This window comes from Mytilus edulis, chromosome 11 (genome assembly GCF_963676685.1).
Source record: "Mytilus edulis chromosome 11, xbMytEdul2.2, whole genome shotgun sequence".
NCBI classification, from domain to species: domain Eukaryota; kingdom Metazoa; phylum Mollusca; class Bivalvia; order Mytilida; family Mytilidae; genus Mytilus; species Mytilus edulis.
The window spans coordinates 39,674,141-39,700,498 of NC_092354.1; the positions used below are offsets into that span (position 1 = coordinate 39,674,141).

At 31.5% G+C, this 26,358-nt stretch overlaps 2 protein-coding genes across 2 annotated transcripts; both read left to right on the top strand.

The window, feature by feature from the left end:
• Positions 1-713: 713 nt before the first annotated feature.
• Positions 714-5,951, top strand: LOC139494250 (uncharacterized). The gene is made up of 3 exons (XM_071282419.1): positions 714-765; positions 2,144-2,341; positions 3,700-5,951. Exons 1-3 carry the CDS (start codon positions 714-716, stop codon positions 5,556-5,558), a joined length of 2,109 nt encoding a protein of 702 aa, XP_071138520.1. The 3' UTR covers positions 5,559-5,951.
• Positions 5,952-10,206: 4,255 nt separating this feature from the next.
• LOC139494835 (cyclic GMP-AMP synthase-like receptor 1) lies at positions 10,207-16,074 on the top strand. Its single transcript, XM_071283002.1, has 3 exons — positions 10,207-10,471; positions 12,141-12,338; positions 13,103-16,074. Exons 1-3 carry the CDS (start codon positions 10,366-10,368, stop codon positions 14,224-14,226), a joined length of 1,428 nt encoding a protein of 475 aa, XP_071139103.1. The 5' UTR covers positions 10,207-10,365; the 3' UTR covers positions 14,227-16,074.
• The last annotated feature ends 10,284 nt before the right edge of the window (positions 16,075-26,358 follow it).

Sequence of the window (26,358 nt, forward strand, 5' to 3'; positions counted from 1 at the left end):
TTTAGTGAGTCTGACTCTGATTAATGCTTTACATCCTGTTTATGGATTTCTTAACTAAATGTCAATAGTCAATACAATGTTATACGCCACTTTGAACAATAACATATTGTGCATTGAAATAGTTACCAAAGGTACCAGGATTATAAGTCAGTACGCCAGACGCGCGTTTTGTCTAAATAAGACTCATCATTGACGCTCATATCAAAATATTTATAAAGCCAAACAAGTACAAAGTTAAACAGAAACTGAGGGTCCAAAATTCCAAAAAGTTGTGCCAAATACGGTTAAGGTGATCTAACAGTTTATACCATTAGAAAACAAATTTCATTTTTATAGGGAATATGTGAGTGTCAAGGTAGCAATCAGATGACATAAATAACCAGCAGGAATTTAGAGGGTAACATCATACATATACACATGGAAAAAAGTATTGCAACACCAAATTGAAATTCAAATTATAAAAAAACTTTTGATGTTTTTGGTAAAAAATTTGTTGAAATAGAACTGGTTAAACATTATTTAAACATCAACTGAGTTTAAACAATAAATATCGACTCTATCAGTTCTTAGCTGCACATGCAGCTACTGTACTCGTAAACACTAAAACAGATGTTTTTATCCCTTTTGTTTTCAACACTTAAAATAACCAAGTTTATAAATGTATGTTATTGAGACCTTGTAATTGGTCATCTACAACTTATAACTGCAGCAAGATGGCAGATATCCAGCATCAGGGAAGCATGTATGTCGCTGTGATTATTGCACGTATTGTTGGTCATCACCATTCCACTATAAGTCATTTTGGATAAAAAAAAATCAGGCAATAAACGATGTTAAAGACCTTCCGAGGTCAACAAGACTCCTATAACATCTGCTAGGGAAAATAAAATGTTATGAAGGTTGGTCAGAAGGAAACCCATTGCAAACAATACAATCCTAAAAACAGAATGATGGCCATACAGGAGCCTTTAAACAAGAACTGTTCGAGATCTGCTCGTCGCTTCTGGTTATCGTGCGATAATACCATTTCGGGGACCCTTGCCTACGAACAGTCGACTTATGGCAGGATCAGAAGACGTTAAGATGCGGTCATCCGTTTGAATGGCGGCTGCGCACAAAGTACTAATTCTTTGGCGTATAACGATCAACCATGTGGTGAACAATCATCTAAAAATTAATTTTGAAACATCTGACATTGTAAAGTTCGACTACAGTCAAAGTTGTAAAATGCATTATTTGTACCAAAAAATACTGTTTTTTGTTATAAAGCTCAAAGCCGAATTTTTGCGCACCAAGAATGTATATTAACTAAACAGATGAGGACTTATATATGTTTGTTTTGTTCATACGTTTAACGACAAAATTATTTTTATGTCTACCTGTACGAATTTCAAACGCGCATTTTTACACCAGCAATGAAAACCTTCTTTCCTTGACGGGTAGACTTTATATACATAAATTAAGTGGTACAAGAAAAGCAAAATAAGTATGTTAATTTTGATGTATGCCTTTTTGTGATTCTTCGTTACATTTGTTGTTTTTATAGTGATATTAAGATGATAACACAATAATGACTGCTGTACCCCTATTTTTGACATTTTTACTCTTTGAGTATGTTTGTTTTGTTCATACATCGTTGACAATGTAATGGAATTTGATGCGACTGTCATACAAGTGAGAGGTTTAGCTAGCTATAAAACCAGGTTCAATCCACCATTTTCTACATTAGAAAATGCCTGTACCACGTCAGGAATATGACAGTTGTTATCCATTCGTTTGATGTGTTTGGACTTTTGATTTTGCCTTTTGATTTTGGATTTTCCTTTTGAATTTTCCTCGGAGTTCGGTATTTTTGTGTTTTTACTTTTTTTTATATAACCACAATGAAACTAAAAATATTTTTATATAAAATCTAATTACTGTGGATTCATTTATTTTCGTGGGTACCAATTTTCGTGGATTAAAGAAAACTTGCATGTTCGTGGATATTTAATTTCGTTGTTTTGCCGAAGTCTGCATACAAGCCTTCAGAAAATTTGTTATTCGTTGAACATTTAATTTCGTGGTTAGACTCTACCCACGAAAGCCACGAAAATTGGTATCCAACGAATAATTATGAATCCACAGTATACTTTAATTTAAGCGCTAGCAAGACAACTGTATTCCGATGAAGAAGATGACAGTGTTTGGCTGTTTGAAATACTTGAAAGTATTGGGGCAAATGATGATTATAGAAAAACTATTCAACGTGAAAGCATAAAACAGGAGATTCTTCGAACTTTTGGAGAAATATTTACCTGTTATTACATGGGAGGAGCAGCTGAAGGTACAATAACACCAGGTACTTATATATTTTGTTAGATATTCTTCAGCTTTGTATCGATCTGATGAATAAAGCAACTTTATAACCGATTGTATAGTATGTTCCAATTTTGAACTGTTAAACCATTGTCCAAGATTATAGGGAAGATAGGCCCCCAAAACTAGTTTCAACCCCCCCTAATTTGCATGTGCTTTTCCAAGGTCTGGAGCAGCAATGCAGTGATTGTCTAGTGTTGTCGTGTATCGTATTTGCTATTCGTTCATTTTTTTGTACATTAATCAAGCATTTAGTTTTCTCGTTTGAATTGTTTTCCATTTGTCTTTTCGGAAAATATATAAGTACCTGGTGTTACTGTCCTTTATATCAGGATACATGTTCGGTGTTGCAGACAGTACGTTGACCTAAATTTTCTAATTTCGCAGTTTCATGGTATCTTGTTGAGAGTTGTTTCTTCGGCTATTATCTTTTTTGTTTTACCAACATGATATCATTCTCTTACTTTTTGAATAAATGCAGTACATGTGATGAAATATCCCATTTATAATGTTTCAGATATCCTTAGAATTTGACAATAAGGTGATCTGCATAGAAATTCTTTATTTTCTCTTTCGGATAAAAATTAGACAGAATGTAATCATATCGGCACCTTAACATCATACCAGCTCTTGTTTTATTTCCGGCAAACATCATCCTACAAAACTTATAAAAGTAGTGTTTTATAGCCCAACACACTGCATTTGGGTTTGTGACGTGAACTGTTTATCATTATCTTATAATTCTACATTACAATATGTGGACAGATCACGACTTGACAGACGAATACGGGAATACCTGCATAAAATGGTTTGCTTTTATAGATTGTTATTTGGATGGAGAGTTGTCTCATTGGCACTCACACCATATCTTCCTTTATCTATAATATCACTTCATAAAAATAAGAACGTTTATCTCGCTAACATGTCTTGTATTTATTACGTTCTTAGCATACACTTATGCAAAAAGAAAGTTCTGTGTGCCTTGATTGTTTCATATCCTCCACTGATAAGATGGCATTTCCATTGTCTAGTGGTCATGTTACGAACTTGAACTAACATGACATATCAATTTGGAAATGGCGGCACCAATTTTGGCAAATTTATATATAGTATATATATAAGGGCTTGACAAACGAATTAGTGAAATACTAAATAATATCATGTCATACAAATAGGTACGATTATCTGGCTAACCCTTGGAAACATTCCAGATGCCCTTCTTTAAGTAAACAATTTAATTTAATTGCAGTTAGAAAAGAGTATGTTTTTATTTTGATTATTATGTGAAAGGTTCATCTATCATGCTATAACATGTAAAACATCTAATTCTTAAATTTACAGATGAACCAAATGACATTCATATCATGAAATGTGACAAAAGAATTCCTGTTATCGAAGACATATCAAAATCTGAAGGTTTTACGTTATTGATCGTACGAGAACTGGATACGCCTGCTGGGTACGTTAAACTCCAACTCGTATATAACACTGTACCGTGTACGTCTACAGACTGGCTTCTATTAAGTTCTATTGGTATACACAAATGTTTCAAAATTGATAAATTTGAAAGGATTGTTTTATTTGATTTTCTAATGGAACCAAGTACACGTCACTTATTTTCAAGACCAAACAACAAGCCTGCTGTTAAATATGAGAAGTATTATGGTGTTAACATGGATACTGTTATATCTTATCAGCGCAAAATGTGGCCGACAATTGCGAATAAATGGCTTTCTCGTCAAAGACGTCACGGCTGGCCTTCATCAGATATGATTCAAGAGCTGAACTCACTGGGATTCTTTGCTGTTAGAAAAGGTCATCCTTTTTCATCAGACATAGATTTGGAATGGAGAATATGTCTTTCATTACAAGAGCGAAAGCTTATGTTTAATTTGAAAGATGTGCAACATAAATGTTACATTGTTCTTAAAATGCTGAATCGAGATGTTATAAACTTGGACTGCATTACTACATACCATTGGAAGACTTGTTTATTCTATGTAATAGAGGAGAGTAAAAGCAATGTTTGGGAAAAAATAAACCTATTTCATTGCATTAAGCTTTGTATTAAGCAAATGTTAAGGTGGATTCAATGCGGGGTTTGTCCTAACTATTTTATTCCCAGAGATAATTTATTTGATGGAAAGTTAAAGGAGAGTTGGAGACTTCTATCAGAAAACATACTTGAGGAACTTTTAAATATAGGAATTGAATGCTTGTTGCTAGTAAAAAGAAACAATATATGTGACTTTGTCAGATCACGAGGATCATCAAAATGGTATCAAGTGCTTCAGGCAAACAGTAAACAAGTGCTCAATGAAGCCTTATACAACGTAAACGCAATTACTATTCAAATTACTTCACATGTTTTTAATACCGTAATACTAGAACAACCGTTTTACCTGGCCAATGGAAATGTTGCAATTTTCATAAAATTTCTTTGGTATACCCTAGGTCGCATTCAGAATGCGTGTAGTAGCACTATTACTGAACATACACACTACGAAACCAAACAATCTTTTTCGTTACTGTTACCATACGTCTACACATGTTTGGCTAGTAATGTATCTGCAATGGCTATTCACCATCAAAATCCTCAAGTCCGAGTTTTCCTTTTATTTGGATCTTTTATATACTTCAAAAAAGGTTATTTACCTGGACGTTTGAAGTTTATTTCATTATTATATGCTCTTGGGTTGTATAAAGATTGTGAATGGTGGTTAGATCAACTAGACGAGGAATTTATAAAATTCAGTCCATGTTTCTGTTATTGTAGATACATTAAAAATGATTTAACAATGACATATGCGTATATTATCCAAACTTCAAATTTAACGGTGTTGACATGCATTTCGTTTCTTCCAAGCGAAATTCAAATTATTCCTGATACATTGACATTTGAAATGTTCAGATATTTTGGTATCTCTTTAACAAAAACTGACAAAACGTTCGAGTATTGTCTTTGGCATTACAGAGCAGTTGTTGACTGCAATATATACTTTTACCTACTAAAATATGTAACGAAAAAGAAACTCGGAAATATTTCTGATTATAAAGACGATATTGATAATATATATACCTTGCTACATGTATTTGGGAGAAATATCAGACATCGTGATGTAGCCAACAATGTGTTGGCTTGGATATTTTGCTCTGAACAATTACTTCCTTTAGCGATAATCTGCTTAAGCTTCTCTTGAAAAGTGATGAATTCCTCGGACTTATGTTTCATGATATTCACAAAAGAAAGGCAACGGAAACAATACCATTTTAATGCAGGAAAAATACACATGTTAGTTATTGTATACCACATATGGTTTGCAAGGAGGCCAACCGCTATTGATTTCTGCTTTCAATGCTTTACTTTTAGCGAAAATAAACTACTTAAATGTAGCAAATGCAAAATATCAACATACTGTTCAAAAAAATGTCAAAAAATAAACTGAAAGATTCATAAGGCTATTTGTAAAATTGTAAGACAGTATCATAAAATTCGATATTTTACTGTCCAATAACTATATACACAAGTTTAAAGATGTTGTTTAAACTTTATTGTTAAAATTGATAGAATAAAAAAGTATCATGATAACACATTCCCGATTTCATGTATAACAGTTAGTTTGAGACAAATACTGGTTAACTAATATTAATATTCCATAAAACTATTTAGAAATAAGGAATACATATTTTTCCCATAAACATGATAAAGGAAACTCAAGTAGTAAATATAATGAGTGCTTGGCAGTTTGCATTTGTACTTTAAGGTGAATAGAGAATCCTAATTAAAATTCATAGAATGTTTTGAAAATTTTTCAAAATGTAGTTTATGTCATGCTTTTTTCCATTGTAAAATAAAAAGTATGGGTCACCGAACATTTTCACGATACAGGTTCTGCAAAATTGTCAGATTGATTATAGATTACGCATGGCTAATCGAATTTTGTGTGATAAAAAGAAAACGACACCATTAATTTTTTTTTTATAAAATGTTAGAAGATAGCTCATAGAACATGCTTTCAAATAATAAAAAAGAAAAACAATTAGTCAACGATCTTGTTTTCTAGCAACATATGAAAAAAAGGTAAATTATCACCTCATTATTTTTTAAGTTTATTTGTCCGAATGATCTCCACTACTATCTGATAAAGCTCCCCGTAGGTTGCAAAATTCAGAAAAAATAGAAAATACTGACGTAACGATGATAAAACACATAATTTCTATATCAATATGAAACGTCTTGCTAATTAATTACATCCTACTCTGAAAATTTGCAATTTTCATTGAAGATCTAGACAAATTGTCATCGGCTACTTCACAATCCAAGATGAAGAAAGACACCATAGCTACCTTTAAATTTATAGTCCATCATGCAAGTCTACACACGTTTAAAAGTGCTTTGGGAATAGAGCATTTCAGCTTTACTGCAATCTAAATATAGTGTTAACCTGAACTGTCTTATTGATGTATATTCTATTAACTTGATAAATTGTTTTACCATTTTGAAAAGAGGCAAAATATATCAGAGGGACTGTCAAACTCATAGATCGAAAATACATTGTCAACGCCATAGCTAAAAACTAAAAAGGCAAACATGTATGCGTCTGTCTCAAGTCAGGAGTCTGTAATTCCATTGTTTTATATAAATAATGCCGTTAGTTTTCTCGTTTGAATTATTTTACATTGTCTTTCGGGGCCTTTTATAACTGACATAAACACAAACAGTTACCGTTATTTTTTTCTAAATTGACATTTTGGGTATATGACATTTTAAAGATATTAAGTTGATTATAATGGTTGAAACTGGGTTTTTTTCTCATTCGATTCAACCCAATTTTACAGTTTTCGAAAGCCCAACTATAATATGTGTTTCACATTATTGGCATTTGTTAACAAAACAATCATAATGGTGTGTTAATAAAAACTATTGTAAAGAAACCATAGGGTTCGATCAACAGTGAACCAATGCAAATTATCGTGATAAAATTTGAAGGTAAAATATAGTATAGATTGATAACACATATTATTAGATACACATATTAATCGTTGCTTTAATGAGTTGTAAACTATATTAAAAAAATGACACAAACAACAGTATAGTAAAGCAATATTTCGGATTACAGGCTTAGTTCAGAAATAAATCAGTGTGAAATGTACCAATTATTTAAACAGAAAAATATTGAAACGAAACATGTGAACAAAGGTAACCATAGATTAAAAGTGGAAACATTGGGGATTGTTTCCCTTCGTAATAACTGAACTCTCATACTTGAAAACAGAACGTTTCTGTATTTTTTCACAAGTGACAGATTAATGAAATTCTAAACTTGACTTGATCATTATCTGTTTCATTTAAATTTTTGAAATGGGTTAAGCCAGTGTAATTAATAGAGGGTTTGAACATGTCAAATGAAATAAAGAAAGTCGTATCATATAAAAAGTATCGTTTTAAAAAAAAGAAGTAAATACTGTTTATATTTTTAAGACATAATTTATACACGAGCATAGTCAAACCATGTAATCAAATGGGCATACCATTTCAAATGACTATTGGTAACATTTGAAAATCTATTGTTTTTTTTTAAAGAATAACATGCATAATTTTGTAGCATATTCATCAAAAAAACGGCCATATAATCAACTTGTCTCTGTTTTCTTTATGTTTTAACATGTTTGCATCCTTCTGTTTTAGTAGATATTTTAATCGTAAAAAGAAAAATCATAAAAATACTGAGCTCTGAGGAAAATGGTGGATTAAACCTGGTTAATTCGATTGATAAACAAACTAGTTGTAAATTTGTTATACATTTTAACATATAAAAAGCTCGCATACTTGTTTGACTTCATGTTAAGTTCACTCATTCTTTACTTACTTACTCTACTTACCTGCAAGACATTCCTTCTGCATGCGACAATACATTATCTTTTTTTGTAGTTCCTGAATATCATTTGATCCCTAAAATAATGTTCACTCAATATTGATGGACTGTCCTTTTTGCTGTAGACGTTGATCCAGAATGACGTCATGTCTTCAATAAACATTCATGAAGTAGGGACCGCAGATAAAAGATTTTGCACGAAATACATCTTTTAGGGTAACGGAAAATAGACATTGATTGTATACACTTATCAAGACGCGTTTCTGCAAGATTTTGAAATTAAAATTGATGTATCTACTTCCCAGTAATGCATTGAGGTTTTGAATCATGTTGAATAACTGTTTCAGTAATATTCAAAAGGGGTACCAACAACACCATTCGAAGAAAAACAGAAGAAATTACCAAAAAGGGAAAACATTTAAAAAACCATAAAACTAGACACCACTTACAAAATAGAAATAAAAAATGATACAGCAAAAAGATTGTTTTCACAAAATAACAAAGATGATAGTTTATGTGGTCAGATATTGTGTCACTGGTGGAAAGTAGAATATTGTCTTCTTGATTATGTTAATTGTTATACGGTGGCTTTGAATGTATTTTTCAATCAAATATAATTAATGTTATCAAAATATTTTTTAAATAAAATAATTTGAGTGTTTCGTTTTAATTATTGATATTTGATATAAGACCTCTACTTTGTCTCATTTTCAATCATACCACATCTCCTGGATTTAGGTGTGGTGACATAAATTGAACATAAGGCAAAAAAAAGGTTATAATTATTATATCAGTATGCTATAAGGTCACACAAAACAAATCAGACCAAGTTAAATAAACATATGTGTTGAATTAATAACATCCGTTATATAAGCAAACTGCTGAAACATATTTAGGAACGTGTTAATGATAATCCAGCGACTCGTCTGATTTTGATCAATAAGAACTGAATTGGCAAAAAACTGACTCAAAACTAAAACTACTTACAAGCCTTTGCTAGACATTAAGTAATGAACATTAACCAACATCACAGTAATTTCAAATTGAAGTACATATATTGCCGACATAAAGACTTAAACCCGATATCTTCAATTAGAGAATATTAGTCAATACATTTACCATGTTTAAACATATTCTTTATGTCATGCATAGTCCGTAGTGATTTCGTAAAGCAGATGATAATCATCATGCTTTGTTTCCCGGTACCACATATAAACAGTAAACGAGAAGAATGATGAATGATAAAAAGGACTTCGTCAATTTGCCAATATTGATTCTTAATGTCATTTCAATCATTACACCATATCAAATGAATTAAAAATGAATAAAGAACTGCAGATAAGACAAGCAACATATATATTGTTAAACATATCAGCAATTTATAATTTCACAAATCAAAAACTTATTGGAATTAGCGACAGACACAATTGGAAAAAAAAACAACCAAAACAAACAACTCTTTATTCCTTCTACTACCAATCAAAGATAGTTAACGAATCTCAACATAAAAGATGTACGTGCGCGGAATGCTCGTTCTGGACTAGTAATTGCTGTTCGCTCCCTGTTATAAGATTAATAAGAGATATTTATAAGAGATATTTTTGATTGTTATCATACTTTTGTTTTTGTACTATAAAATGCAGTATTAGATAAGGTAGGGTGAGAATAAACATATTCTCCAGCAAGGGTCATTACATGACTGTAGTTTTGGATATTCAAGTTTGATAAGCGAATAAAGCACACCTTGTTATACTTTATCATAATGATGTTCACTACGTTATAACTACAATAAAGCAACGTAGAGATCATAAACTATCAACCATTTAATCTATCATTCTTATTGTTCAATGATTATATTTAAGTATATTCGAAAAAAGGTTTAAATTACATATATAAAGTGAATTTACTTCAAAATTACTGAGACGAAACCTATAATGAATGAGATAATTCTGTTGTTAATTGTCGACCCACAAAGCTTTTTAAATGTATAATTTAAATGTACTAAATATTTGTCTTAGTTACCTGTACAATCTGATCGTATCCTTGTTTTTCATATGTTTACATTGGAAATAATGGAATAATGTTAACTAACATAGTATCCGGCTAAATGCATATTTAGAGCTTTTGTGGAATGGAGAAGTGTAAAACTTTAATGTGTCGTGGATTACTACCTAAAAGACAAACACAGAAGAAGTCATGCAAAGATAAACGGCATGTGCCCAGAAGTAACCAAGAAGGTAAATCATAATATTATAGATACCAAAGTGAAGTTTGAAGTCTACAGAAACCATTAGAATTCTCAATGTTTTGTTCATTACAGCATACAAATAAATATGACATTTTATTCACATATGTTCAATATGTGATGCGTGTTTCATGTAGTGTCTATGCTTAGACTGGCATAAATTCTGCAACATGCTCAATAGTTATATAGGAAAAGAGATTTATTAAACAAGGTCAAAATTTTATTGAAATGATTATTGTTTATAAATGTTGTTTTAACAGACTATGTTTAGTTGTAAACTCTGCTTTATACTTACAAATTGACCACACAGCAGGATAGTTTGACAGCAACTCGAACGAGTTTAAATTACATTATAAACTTTTAAAAGAACCTTTTGGAAGCCAAGAGGCCTTTATCTATCCTTAATCTGCTATTCGGTTGAACTTGTTTTACATTTTGTCATGTTGCGGCCTTTTATAGCTGACTAAATGGGTTGCAGTTAATGATGACGTCTGTTTGGCACTGGGTCATTGGTCGATAGTTACCATGGTAATGATATGCCAGCTCATTGTTTAATATTAATTGCCACAAGAAACTTTCAATGACGTTGTATATACACTGTTTTTCAAACCAGATAATCTGGAAATAAATCACAATATCCAATTGCACATACAATAATTAATCATAAGTTACCCAAAGCACAACAATATAATTCTCTTACAATACGTCCCTTCTAAATCAGATTGGCGCCCGTTATAATATTTGTCGACAATACTTCATGTAATCGTAGACTTATATTTATGTTTAAACAAATCAATCATTCATTGGTCAGGAATCGAAAAACTGAACTAAAATGCTGGAACATTTTATTGTAGATTAATAGTTAAGATTGGTGTCTTTATAAATGACGATAAAGAATGTACCAAAGTAGTAGGTCCAGTAACACCGCTTTTTGGCCCCAAAATATAGAAGTTTTACAAAATTGTTAAAATGTAAACTTTTAGTTATTTATTGGAAAGTAGAATGCTTCTGCTACACAGATATGGGCTGTATTAGACAATACAATGCACATATATTTGGTGATACATGTAGCATCAATAAGTCATTCTAAATTACGGAAATCATCACAATTTTAGCATTTTAAATTTCAGACGGTTTTCGTCTTATATTAAAGTGGCCACATTTGTGTTCATTCTTAATATTAAAATGTAAGTTGTATTTGATGATAATACATAACATATATAAAGGTTGAGGATGAACACTTTCATTTTTTACCAAAAAACATCTGAAAAGAGACATTTTTTGGATATTTGATAGATTTTTCATATTTAAGCTTGAATCGGAGCGTTTTCATTGACTAAATCAGTTAAAATCTTTTACATAACTAATTGATTTAACTGAAATAGACATTTAAGTGTTAAACAAATCTTTCGTTAGATGAACCTGAAAAAGAACCTACTCCTTTACTTCTATTGTATGTTAAACAAAATATAAATCTTAAGAATAGAATTATTATGCCAGTGTCTGATTGTACTTGTTCGGCATTATAACTATTTTGATCTGAGCGTCACTGATGAGTGTTATGTAGTCGAAACGTGCGTCTGGCGTACTAAATAATCCTGGTTTTTAAGAAAACTAATTTTTGCTGTTTGTATCAATACCTGATTATAATCCGATTTTAGCTCCAGCAAACCAATTGTGTTATGATGAAGAAGATGACAGTGTTTGGCTGTTTGAAATACTTGATAGTATTGGGGCAAATGACGATTATAGAAAGACTATTCAACGTGAAAGCATAAAACAGGAGATTCTTGAAACTTTTGGTGGATATTTAACATGTTATTACATGGGAGGTACATTTGAAGGTGCAGTTACACCAGGTAAATATATAAATGGATAATGCTTACATACCATGTTTTTTTTCTGATACTTGCCAAATATCAATAGAACTGGTTTGTTAAAAAGAGAATATCAAATGGCCTTTACAATATCACATCCGTACCAATTTAATCTCAAGAGATCGACTTGTTATTTTGGTTGTGGGTTGATAAAGTGTGTGCTTTTGAAAAGGCCATATCATAACACTGTTGTATATACCTCACATATATATTTTTGTGACATGACGTCTCACATATAGGGGTTCAGTAAATCTGACTGGTATTGATACCTTCACCACGGATGGCTGATATAGCACGATTGCAGTTAACTGTGTTACACATACAATGCATTTGTATTTACTACTAGGTATATGTTAATCAGTGTGTTTAAAAAAAAATTCTTAAAAAATTTAGCACATGTCCATTAAAACAAAAAGGACATGCATACGTATAGTTACTAAAGGGTTATATGGTACCAACGGCAAATTTCACATTTTTGAAAGATATTGCCCACTCAAAAGAATTGATGTGTAACTGCAATAAAATCAGACTGAGTCATGAACATCAATTAAGTTTTGGTTAATCTGTAACGTCTACTTTATTAATCATAATGTATTCATGATTTGCTTTGTTTAAATTTGAGGCACCTTTTACGTGATTTCATGATATAATGTTACACCATCGAAATAGATCAACATAAAATGGTATTCGCTTTATTGTAGTAAAACTAATTAGGGTGTTATAACATCGTATCTATACATTTACAGATGAACCGAATGACATCGATTTCATGAAATGTGACGAAATGTTCCCGGTCATCCAGGACATATCAGAAGCTAAAATGAACTGTTGTTCGTTGTTGATAGTACAAGAATTAGATACACCTGATGGATACGTAAAACTACAACTAGTATATAACGGCATACCATGTACATCTACAGACTGGCATCGTTTTATTGGCATGCACAAATATTTAAAAATTGATAGATTTGAAAGGATTGTTTTATTTGATTTTTTAATGGAGCCATATAAAGATGATTTATTTTCAAGACCTAAAAACAAGCCTGCTGTGAAGTCGGAAAAGTATTATGATCTTAACATGGATACTGTTATATCTTACCGATGCAAAACGTGGCCAAAAGAGGCACAGGAATGGCTTTCCCGTAAAAGACATCACTGCTGGCCCTCAACAGATATGATCCAAGAGCTTCAAACACTTGGATTTTTTGTTGTTAGAAAAGGTCATCCTTTTTCACCAGAAATAGATGTGGAGTGGAGAATATCTCTTTCGTTACAAGAGCGAAAACTAATGTTCAATTTGACAGATGTCCAACATAAATGTTACATTGTTCTCAAAATGCTTAATCGAGATGTTATAAATTTGGAGTGCATAACTACATACCATTGGAAGACGTGTTTATTCTATGTTATAGAAGAGAGTAGCAGCAATGATTGGGAGAAAAACAAACTATGGCATTGCATTATACGATGTATTAAGCTTATGTTAAGGTGGGTTAAACGTGGGTTTTGTCCTAACTATTTCATTCCAAGAGAAAACTTATTTGATGGCAGGATGAATGCGAGTTGGAGACTTATATCAATAAACGTACTAGAGGAAATTTTAAATGTAAGATTTGAATGCTTGTTGTTTGTGAAACGAAACAATATAGGTGACTATGTCAGATCACGGGGATCTTCAGACTGGTATAAATGGCTTCAGTTAAACAGTAAAAAGGTGTACAACGAAGCCTTATACTACAAAAACACTGCTACTATTGAAAAGACACTACATGTGTTTAACACAGCAATACTTGAACAACTATTCAACTTGGCCAATGGAAACGTTGTACATTTCGTAAAATGTATTTGGAATGTTCTAGGATGTATTTAGCATGCATGCAGTAGCCCTATTACGGGACATACACACTACGAAACCAAACAGTCATTATCATTACTTTTACCCTATATGTACACTTGTTTGGCTAGTAATGTATCTGCAATGGCTATTCATAATCAAAATTGTCAAGTCCGTGATTTCCTTTTATTCGGGTCTTTTATATACTTCAGGGGTGGTAAATTATCTGGACACCTGAAGTTTATTTCAGTGTTATATGCAATTGGAATGTATAAAGATTGTGAATGGTGGTTACATCAACTAGACGAGGAATCTTTAAAATACAGTCCATCGTTCTGTAATTGTAGATACATCAAAAGTGATTCAACAACGGCATATGAGTATATTATCAATAATTCAAATTTGAAGGTGTTTACATGCGTTTCGTTTCTTCCAACCGAAATTGCTATCATTCCGAATGCGTTGATCTATGAAATGTTCAGACATTTTGGTATCTCTTTAACACACGAAGACAAAACATACGCGTATTGTTGTTGGCAATACAGGGCTGTTGTTGACTGCAATATTTTCTTTTTCTTACTAAAATACATTACAAAAGAGAAACTTAGATGTTTTCAAGAGCGTGAAGACGCTAGATACTGCATTGCAATTTTACTTTTTGGTAACAATGTAAGACATCGTGATGTAGCTAACAACTTTTTGGCTTGGACTTTTTGTTCGAATTATGAAACACCATTAGGGCTAATGTTTTTAGCCACGTCGTGGAAAATATCTAACTCTTGGGATTTATGTTTTATGATCTTCACGGATGAAATGAAACAAAAACAATACCAATTCAATTCAGCTAAATTACATATGTTAGTTATTCTGTATAGTATATGGTATGCTCGAAAGCCGTCTATCATTCACTTTTGTTTTCAGTGTTTCTCAATGAGTGAAGAAAAGATTCCTAAATGTAGTAGATGTAAAATATCTACGTATTGTTCAAAACGATGTCAAATAGCAAACTGGAAAAAACACAAACGCGTTTGCAAAATTGTAAGAAACTATCATACTGTATAGTTTTTGAAACACGAATATACTTCGAACTGATTTTATAGCCATAGCAATGCATTAAAATGATTCAAAACTATTGTTAATTATAAAGTAGATTTCAATATTAAAACAAACAACATCGTGTGAAAACAAAACGCTTTGAATTCATTATTGCATTTTACAAGAATTGATAATGCTCAATTGACAATCGACTTAAAATGTCTCATAAAGCTTTTTACTAAACATTGGATAATGTAGACACAATGTCCAGGTTAAGATCTAGGCTAATTATAATTTGTGAATAGTAAAATTTAACAACTATAGGTCACCGTACGGTGTGTCTTTTTATCGGTTAACATTTGGTGATAGTGACTGTAACACATGTGTCGGGTCAATCTCATTTGTTCATTTTTATGACTAAGTTGCATTAGTATTTGAGTACGGAGCACACGCCTGACATTAACATGCGTATAGTGTTAGTGTAAACATGCACAAATGTAACGATTTTAATGAGATCTATAAAAGCCAAACGACTGATCAGAGGGTATGAAACTGCTGTAATATATGCCGTTTAAAAAATTATAATCAACACGAGAGTCATAGATTCTAGTTTTTAATTGTTTATCGAAGTCCATATTGAGGATTGTATCATGAAGGAGATTGTTTTCTTATATGTAGTATCTTTAATCTGAAGTTCACTGGAATATATGCACGTCCGAGGGTATTCACAGCCAAGTAGTCATCGATGTTATGTGGAGAATAAATATCATTGATATATTTATTGTTTATTGCTTTACTATGATTACTGTGTATGAAATGTTAAATCATAAGATTAAACTTGCACATTGCCTAAGTCGTTAGCTTTGCTGATTGTTGACACACATACAATGACTTATAGTTGTTCATTTCTGTGTCACTTGGTCTCATGTGGAGAGTTGTCTTATTGGCAATCAATCCATATCTTCTTATTTTTTATATTTAGCGCAATTTTTCAGAATTGTTGTTATCTAAATAAAGCCAAAAGTCGTATACCACTGTTGAAGCTCTCCAACTTCGTATTTAATTAAAGTTTATTGTTTACGAAACACGCTTCTTGTTTACTGTTGTTTCTCATTTGATCTTTTTTTCTTTTTTATCCATGACATTGTCAGTTTATTTTTGATTTAAAATAATCTTTCGCTTCTCATTCTCTACCCAAGGAATAGATTAAGTTATCTATATTTGGCAAAATCTTTCTGAATTCAGGGTCCTCAATGCTCTTCAACTTCATGTTTTGTTTGACCTTTTAATTTTGTTTTATTCAACCGTCATTGGTGACTTTTTTGTAGACAACGTACGACCTTCAACAATAAGTTATACCCATATAAAGCAATCAGCTCTATAAGGCACTTGTATTCAAAATGGAGAACAATTTTAACCTAAAAAAAAGCACCTGATTACAGGAAAAATCTTTAATAGACAGCTACAAACGATAACCACTAAATAACAGGACAGGTCAAGGACTCCTGACTTCTAATGGGTTCATTTTGAAGTCTGCTTTGCAAATTGGTCATGTCTCATTCACTCGTAAACACATGACTTAATACTTTGTTGGTAAATGAAACGCAGAATTAACAACTCAATACATTCTATAAAATCAATCTTCATTATTCATATTTCAAAGAAAATGTTGTCCTTATAAAAAAATTCCATGTATTCTTTAATAAAAAAAAAAGCCAGAAATAGAATTTGACCCCGATTATAAAGTTTACTGTTACAAGATGAAAATGTTTTAAGTTGATTTAAAAACATGTGCGAAAGTTAAATAGATCTATCTGTGTCAAAGTTTTATTCTAAAGCGTTGATTTTAACATACCAAATAAGACAAGATAAGGTACGTAAATTTTCAAGAAAAGGCCTTTTCCCTTATCTAGTCACTGTATTGGTTTTTATTCATCGTGATATTGGTCAATAAACCCTAATTTGAAATATAAGCCAAAAAAGGGGTACAGCAGTCAACAATGTGTTATAATCTTAATCGCTTTTAAGACAAACAAATATGTAACAAAAACACCAAAAAAAATAAGTAAAAATGAAAGACAAGAATACAAAAATCATCATAGAACATTTTAATCTGATTAATTGCTGTTTGTTTTTACAGCTGATAACTTTAATTTCTATAATCCTTTTGTGTAAAATAACAAAATTATTGTGTACATTGATTTAAAATTCTAAATGAACTGTCTAAAGAAATATTTGCACATTTGTTTAACCATACATACATGTTTTGATGGTATGTATATATATACTATATACATGTTTTCAATATATTTAGATAAAGATCTTTCTTAAAAACTGAACAACACCAGTATATGATTCTCACATTTTTTAAAGTTATAAGACTATTAAGCAAACATTTCTTTATGTCAAATAAATAATATGTATATTGTACACCACAATTTCTTATCATTAACACCATACAAGTACTGGTATGTAATTGAAATGCAATACAAAAGTAATAGATCATTACATGTTTTTTTTCATTGTAATTAATTAAATTACAATTACATGTAATTTAAAAATGCTCAATTACACATTACATTCAATTACATGGAAAATTGTAATGCATTTCACGTACTTACCATTACATATTCAATTACCCAATCCCTGCTTGCAAATTTAGAAAATTCAAACAAGGCAGTAATAAAATCATTTGAAATTTAATTGATGGGATGTCAGTACTCATTTTGTGGTGGAAGCAGCAGCACTAAAATTACCAATATCTCCTCAAGAAAGAAGCAGAAATCTATTAATACAATATTTCATAATTATTTTAAAATTCTGAATGACTTACAGCTAATTTGATTGGTTGTTTAATATTCAAGATTCCGAAGTTTACTATGATGTAGAATATTGAAAATAAAATAATGGTGTATTGCCTCTACGGAAACCTTCGATTATGGAATATATTCATGATTTTAATTTTCGACATAACGAAATGTTGTATAACTCAAACATCAATAACTCAGTTCTTGAACATGATTATATATTCTTTCATCAAACATATGATGACTGAATTCGGATCATTATTTTAGGTATATTCTCAAAATAAAAAGTGTTGAAATATAAATTAAGAAAGGGCACAACTATAATTATTTTACACTATTGTTTCAGGCGGATTGCAAGAGAAGGGGTTCTTTCCTGGTTAAAATAGATGATGAATCGGAAAATCAATGGCTGCAATCTGTAATGCTTGGTGAGTTTATTCGAGATTATTTCTTCGAAAATGCCTTTATTAAGGTAGGAATATTATTTTTCACTTGATCCGTTTTATGTTAATGAGGCTGTTAGGTTACTCTTTTCAATGTGTTAACAGTTTGTAATTCCAGTGTCTTTAACTGTTACTTAATAGTCTCATCTTTGCTAATTTTTGAAGGTCGTGTGCTTAGCTGACGACAGATGATCCGAGTACATAGTTATCATTCATTGATTTTAGTTGTCCATGAATATAGTCTTTAATTAGGACAGTGTGTTACATGCCATTTTTTTTATACCTCTGCCAAATTTATTTCTCCCTGTTTTATGCCTCACATAGCAAAGTAGAGGGTGAAATGACACTGAAAAAAACAATTGTGTCATGCATTTTAAAGTAAAGAAGTGATTTGGTCTGCTGAAAAAGGTTAAAATTAGCACTTTAAAGATGTAAAAAGATTTTAAGAGTTAAAGCTGATGACGTTTTCTATAATGTAGATAAATTGTCTCAAGAGTAGTACAACACACTGTAAAAATAAAATTGAAAAAGCGCAGGTGGGATTTTTTTAATTTTCATTTCTTGTCTAAAGTACTACGAAATAACGTTGTACTCGGACCTAATATTCTCGCTATAAAAACAACACAGATTTATATACAAACTAGTTGAACACGCAGTTCTTGTTATAATGTTTGAAAGTTTTTTTAGTATATGAATCATTGTAGAGCATTATTCAAAAAGTCCATTTTATGTTATTTTTCAGATAACAACATAAACATCACGTGGATTGGTGCAAATGATATTGATCAAGAAGGAACTTGGCGATGGATTTATGATAAGACAACTGTAGAATTCACGAACTGGAGTAAAGAAGAGCCTAATAATCATAATGGAAACGAGAATTGTGCAGACATGGCGAAACGTCTTTCGTACAAATGGAATGATCGTTCTTGCACATCGTTGTTGCGATACATATGTGAGAGATAGATAGGAAGTTTACATATTTTAACGATATGCAGACATAATTTGTCTTGCTTTATAACTTAATCAATTATCTGCATTTATTTAATAATTCATATTGCTAATTCTCTAAGTCGGTAATCTAACGTATTCATGTATTTATACATTATTGACCTTCAAATGTGGGGGTTTGAGCGTCCAGAGAATAGTAAAAAAAGAAACAATATCTATTTCGGTATTTTCTTGAATTTTGTATATTCAATCATAACACTTCGGATTCGACATGGTTTATACCATCTTTGTTTCAAGTTCGAGAGAAATGATTTCAACGGATTCAATACGAGTTACAACACTGGGGTCTTCAGTTGGAGACAAAAAATCTTGTCAGTACGGAGAATCATAGTTTTAAGCTGTATTTGTGTTCTTACATGCTAGTAAAGTGCAATGTTTGGTACACTGTTGTTTGTCCTTCTGTTTCATTTTGCTTATGTTATGTTATGTTATCTATTCTATCTATTTGTTTCTTGATGCTGCATACAGGTAGTCTGAGTATTTATTATAGACCATATGTGTACATGTTTATACCATTTAAGTAAACTTACATGTGTCTTGTTTGTTTGATAAATCCTACCTGTTATAACTGCTAAATCTATCCAGATATTATGTATCGTCAATATGAATAAAAAGAGACAATTCTTAACATAGGACAAATTCTTTCCACAAGATAACTGATGCAAATAGGAAGACTCAATCATTGTTATGTCGCGCAAAATACACAATGCTTGTACTGCTTTCTTTGTATTGGCAATGGTGGATAATGATGACAGTTGACACGACGGGTGCCACATGTTGTGCAGGATCTGCTCATCCGAGATCACCACTAGTCTTTGGTGGGGTTCGTGTTGCTTATTCTTTAGTTTTCTATGTTGTGTCATGTGTACTTTTGTTTGTCTGTTTGTCTTTTTTATTTTTAGCCATGACGTTGTCAGTTTATTTTCGATTGATGAGTTTGACTGTCCCTCTGGTATCTTTCGTTCCTCTTTTGAAAGTTTCTTACACATTTGAATAGGCAGCGGTAAACAAGAGGCTTCTCGAAAAACTCACCTGTCTTGTATCGCTGATAGTTTTGTCATGTTCATACTTTGTATCTATCTACAGTTGGATGTGAGTTCAACTTATCCCGATAAGAGTAGATCTAGGCCCAATTCATTATCAGGAAATAACGAAAATTAAAAAATACTTTGATATGACAGTTAAATTGGAGCTTTTAAATCAAAAATAAATTTTCTTGGGGAAACAATTGAAATCCATTTAATAAAATATTTCGAAATAATTGTATAATAGCCCAAGATTTGAAGCAGAAAAAGAAAGATTTCAATACTTTTGAATGAAGATTTTTATTTAAATCTTGAATTAAAAATTGGAAAGTTTTGAAAGAAGCTAATAGTTATATCCATACTAACATCAATACATTTAGCAAGGATAATTTTCAACCAAAAATTGTAATGAAACACTATATCAGGGCGACTGGAAAGAACCTGTAAATACAACAGATATAAAGGAGATGTAAAATGTTCTATAGTATATGAATAATTACCAAAATATCGATATAACCAATGAACATATAACAATAACAGAAGTAAAACAAGTTATTAAGTCTCTGAAAGTTGGCAAATCATGTGGTCCTGATCTCGTATTAAATGAATAAATAAAAAAAGTTGTCCTGTTATTGTTTAGTCTTTAAGTACACCTTTAATTTAACATTTTTAGCAGGATTTTATTCTTAAACTTTGCTTAACTCATATATAGTTCCTTAAATTAATTGTGGTGATCCACTTCACCGACATAATTTTTGAGGTTTTTCACTTTTAGATGGTGTAGTAAAAAGATTTAGTTATAGGGTAATGCTTTATATGGAAGATAAATTGAGTGAATTTCATTTTGCTTTTGATCTAAAATGAGGACATCTGACAGTTTGTTTGTTCAAATTCAATAAATAAATCCATACATCTTGGTAAGCGACACTTTATCATGTTCATTGACCTGTGTATAGCGTTTGATGCTGTATGGCGTAAAGATTTATCTTTGAAGCTTCTGTCATCAAACGTCGATATTTGTCTTTATTGTAAGGTTAGTCATACCCATATAGTAGATATAAGAAGGTGTGGTATGGCATGACTGCCAATTAGACAACTCTCCATCCCAATCAAAATATATATGAGTAAACCTTTATAGGTCAAAGTACGGTCTTCAAAACAGAGCCTTGGCTTACACCGAACAGTTAGCTATAAAGCGTTCCAAAACGAGTAGTGTAAAATCATTCAAACGGATATTGCATGTAATGCCGTTATCCAATATCGGACTCTATCGTAAATTGCCTGAGGCCAACCATTCTGACCTTTGGCTCATAAACATCTGTGTCTATGTCTTCAAACTAAGGTAACTTTTTTTGCCGTTGGCAATTTCAGTTTATCCAGAACGCATGCTGATGGTAATGTTTTGTATATTACACTTTTTGTAAGGTACATTGAAAAGTAAATAAGTTTGTTGTTGATATTGTGAATGAACATATCTTGAATCTTGAATTAATACTTTATATGGCGTGTATTAGCTTATAAGAAGAAATAAGTCATATTTTGTGTTACCACCAAAAAGCGTTGGGTGCCGCCATTACCGGAAGTATATATATCTCAAAAAGTTTTACGCTGAAACTTATGTATTCGTATTGATTGACATGTCTTTCGTTTTCTTTGTGCCTTATCGTGTTAAAATACCTTATCAACAAGTATCCTGTCAATAACACCAGTTGTTTTTGTTCTTTTACAAATAAGGTTTGGTTAATGTTTCTGATTAACAAAATAACAGCCACTTGACACTTAACGTCTATAAAACCGTCTTCAAATTCATTTGACAGATACGTTTTGCCGATATGTTCTTATGCTTTAGTCACGATTTGACAATTTGCTATTATAGTTAAATGTCGATACATATTTTCAATAATTTAGTTATGATATGTTTTATCTGAACGAATCAATATACTTTTGTAAAGGAAGAATATGACATGTTTTTTAATAGAAAATATATCTATGAAATAAATGCATAAATGAATTACATTTACATCAAAGATAGGGAAAGTTCATTTCCAATCGAAATTTCACTTTGGGGACTCTGTCCTTTAAATAAACTGAATACAATATCAATAGGCATGCATACAGTTATGTTTTACCTTACATAAGTAATAATGTATTGTTTTATTTTTTCATTCGTATATATATATATATATATAGTATTAGGTTCTGACTAATGCATCCGTATGGAGTGACATGTCTTCCGGTAGAGTGCTCATTATAAACTACGGTGCTATAATTTCATCTCAACATGGATGTACTCAAGGTTTATATCACATGCGTATGAACTCGATCTTAAAATCCAAATCCAAAATCATAGTTGAAGTCATGCACGATATTGAAATTAAGATAGCTAATGCAAATACAAGATACAATGAACGACACAAGAAACCCGCCCCCCCCCCCCCCCAAACAAAAGAGAACCACGACATCTTGGTGTCAATATACGGCTTTCATAATACATTAAAACGATACAAAAAGATTTGACATGATATCAATATTCTACATTCATTGCTAAATACGTAATGCAACGTAGCAATTATATGTAAATTTACAACAACACAACAAATAAGATATGTCTTTACAAAAACAATTAGATGTGAAAAAGAAGATGTGGTATGATTTAAAATGAGACAACTCTCCACAAGACACAGAAATTAACAACTATAGGTCACCGTATGGTGTGTCTTTTTATCGGTTAACCAATTAGTGATAGTGACTGTAAAACATGTGTCGGGTCGATCTCATTTGTTCATCTTTATGACTATGTTGCATTAGTATTTGAGTATGGAGCACACGCCTGACATTGACGTTCGTATAGTGTTAGTGTAAACATGCACAAACGGAACGATTTTAGTGAGATCTATAAAAGCCAAACGACTGATCAGAGGGTATGTAACTGCTGTGATATATGCCGTTTAAAAATTATAATCAACACAAGAGTCATGGATTCTAGTTTTGAATTGCTTATCGAAGTCCATATTTAGGATTGTATCATGAAGCAGATTGTTTTCTTATATGTTGTATCTTTAATCTCAAGTTCACTGGGATATATGCACATCCGAGGGTATTACCAGCCAAGTAGTCATCGATGTTATGTGGAGAATAAATATCATTGCTTTACTATGTAAAAAAGAAGATGTGGTATGATTGCCTTTGAGACAACTATCCACAAACGACCAAAATGACACAGACATTATTTATGTAAAAATATGAACGAAAAACAAATATGTAACACATAAACAAACGACAACCACTGAATATACAGGTTCCTGACTTGAGACAGTCACATACATAAATAATGTGACGGGGTTTAACATGTTAGCGGGATCCCAACCCTCCCCCTAACCTGGGACAGTGGTATAACAGTACAACATAAGAACGAACTATAAAAATCAGTTGAAAAAGGCTAAACTCAATAGATGGACAAAAATATAAGTGGACGTGGCCGGGTACTTATATATCCCGACACAAAAAGACACAGATCTGAGAGTACTCGCAGTTATCTGACAGCTAGTTCAAAGCCACTAACAACTAATAAAAAAATCATGCATCTACGACAAATATGTTTACTGTGTATGAAATGATGAATCATAAGAGTAAACTTGCACATTGCCTAAGTCGTTAGCTTTGCTGATTGTTGACGGACATACAATGACTTATAGTTCTTCATTTCTGTGTAACTTGGTCTTACGTAGAGAGTTGTCTCATTGCAAATTACTTTTATATTTAGAATTGCTGTTATCTAAATAAAGGCAAAAGTCGTATACCACTGTTGAAGCTCTCCAACTTCGTATTTGATTATAGTTTTTTGTTAACGAAACACGCTTCTTGTTTACTGTTGTTTGTCATTTGATTTTTTTTCCTTTTTTATACATGACCTTGTCAGTTTATTTTTGACTTTTAAAATAATATTTTGCCTCTCATTCTCTACCCAAGGAATAGATTAACTTAGCTATATTTGGCAAAATCTTTCGGAATTTAGGGTCCTCAATGCACTTCACCTTCGTGCTTTGTTTGACCTTTTAATTTTGTTTTATTCGACCGTCATTTGTGACTTTTTTTTGTAGACAACGTGCGACCTCCAGCAATAAGTTATACCCATATAAAGCAATCAACTATATTACATGTAGGCACCTGCATGCAAAATGGGGAACAATTTTAACCTTAAAAAAAAGCACCTGATTACAGGAAAAAATCTTTAATAGACGGCTTCAAACGATAACCACTAAATAATAGGAAAGGTCACGGACTCCTGACTTCTGTTGGTTTCATTTTGAAGTATGCTTTGCAAATTGGTCATGTCTCATTCACTCGCAAACTACATGACTGAGTACTTTGTAATTTACATCTCAATACATTCTATAAAATCAATCTTTATTATTCATATTTCAAAAAAAATTCCATGTATTCTTTAATTTCTTTTTAGTAAGAAATAGAATTTCACCCCGATTATAAAGTTTATTGTTACAAGATAACATTATTTTAAGTTGATTTAAAAACATGTGGGAAAGTTAAATAGATCTATCTGTGTCAAAGTTTTATTCTAAAGCGTTGATTTTTACATACCAAATAAGTCAAGATAAGAGATTTTGGCAAAATTTGACATTGTCCAATAATCAATGTAAAGTTGCCCATTTTCATTGATTTTTTCGTGGAAACCAAAATGAGTACTATTATAGACATCAGGAAATAAACGTAGGTACGTAAATTTTCAAGAAAAGGCTTTTCCTCTATCTAGTCACTGTATTAGTTTTGATTCATCGTGATATTGGTCAATAAAAACTAATTTGAAATTTAAGCCAAAAAAGGGGAAATGTTAGGGCCTTTTCTAACCTACTTTGTGAACAAATCAAACAGACATAATAGGTAAAAATATTTTTTTTTTAAAATAGGGGTACAGCAGTCAACAATGTGTTATAATCTTAATCACTATTAAGACAAACAAATATGTAACAAAAAACACAAAAAAATTTATCGTATCACAATAACACAATAACGGTATTTATAAGTACAGAGTCACGAAACACAAAAAGGCAAATAGACAAAGCACACTAGCAAAAATGAAAGACAAGAATTCAAAAATCATCATAGAACAATAACACAATAACGGGATGCATAAATACAGAGCCACATCAAATGAATACCACCATACATATACTAAACAGTAGAATTAATATTTATAAGTAGTAGTTTCTTCTACTCTTCTAGAGTAACGGAGAAATAAGTAAAAAGGCAAGTCAAAATGAAGAAAAAAGTGTACTTTGCCTATTGTGTTTCATTCTCATTAAATTGTGCACATTGTACAAAAATAAATGTATGGAAAGAAGATATCAACATTGAAATTGCGAAACAAGTCATTTAAAGCGTCTCAATGTTTGTATATATTTGAATGGAACGAAAAAATAGACTTAGTCAAAATAGAAGGACCCCGTTTTCTCTGACAAAACCGGATCATGCTTTGATAGATTTTTGGAAGAAACCGGGTCATACACTTTGACGGGTTCTTTTTATGTTGACATGACCCGTTATTTCGTACCCTGAACATAATTACAAATATTGAGATGCACAAAAAGATAAGTCTTGCAATTTTCCGTCTTAGAATTTTTCTGTCTTTAACTTTCTAGCTAAAGTACAGTTTTCATTTTGGGACACTCAACCGGTTAAAAATGAAAGCTAATGATGTATTAAAACCTTAATACGTTCTTAATAATGTGACTTTGATAGTCAAGATATTATCTATATTATGGATTGAAAATGTAGGTAGTGTCCTAAGCAAGAACAAGATAACATACATCTGATTATGTTAATTAATGT

Bases quoted from the DNA above. Each gene is read 5' to 3' on its own strand.
- LOC139494250 (XM_071282419.1), top strand. From the start codon at position 714: ATGGCAGATATCCAGCATCAGGGAAGCATGTATGTCGCTGTGATTATT. The intron at 766-2,143 runs GTATTGTTGGTC...CTTTAATTTAAG, and splicing joins TGTCGCTGTGATTATTGCAC to CGCTAGCAAGACAACTGTAT. The intron at 2,342-3,699 runs GTACTTATATAT...TTAAATTTACAG, and splicing joins TGAAGGTACAATAACACCAG to ATGAACCAAATGACATTCAT.
- LOC139494835 (XM_071283002.1), top strand. From the start codon at position 10,366: ATGGAGAAGTGTAAAACTTTAATGTGTCGTGGATTACTACCTAAAAGA. The intron at 10,472-12,140 runs GTAAATCATAAT...ATCCGATTTTAG, and splicing joins GCCCAGAAGTAACCAAGAAG to CTCCAGCAAACCAATTGTGT. The intron at 12,339-13,102 runs GTAAATATATAA...ATACATTTACAG, and splicing joins TGAAGGTGCAGTTACACCAG to ATGAACCGAATGACATCGAT.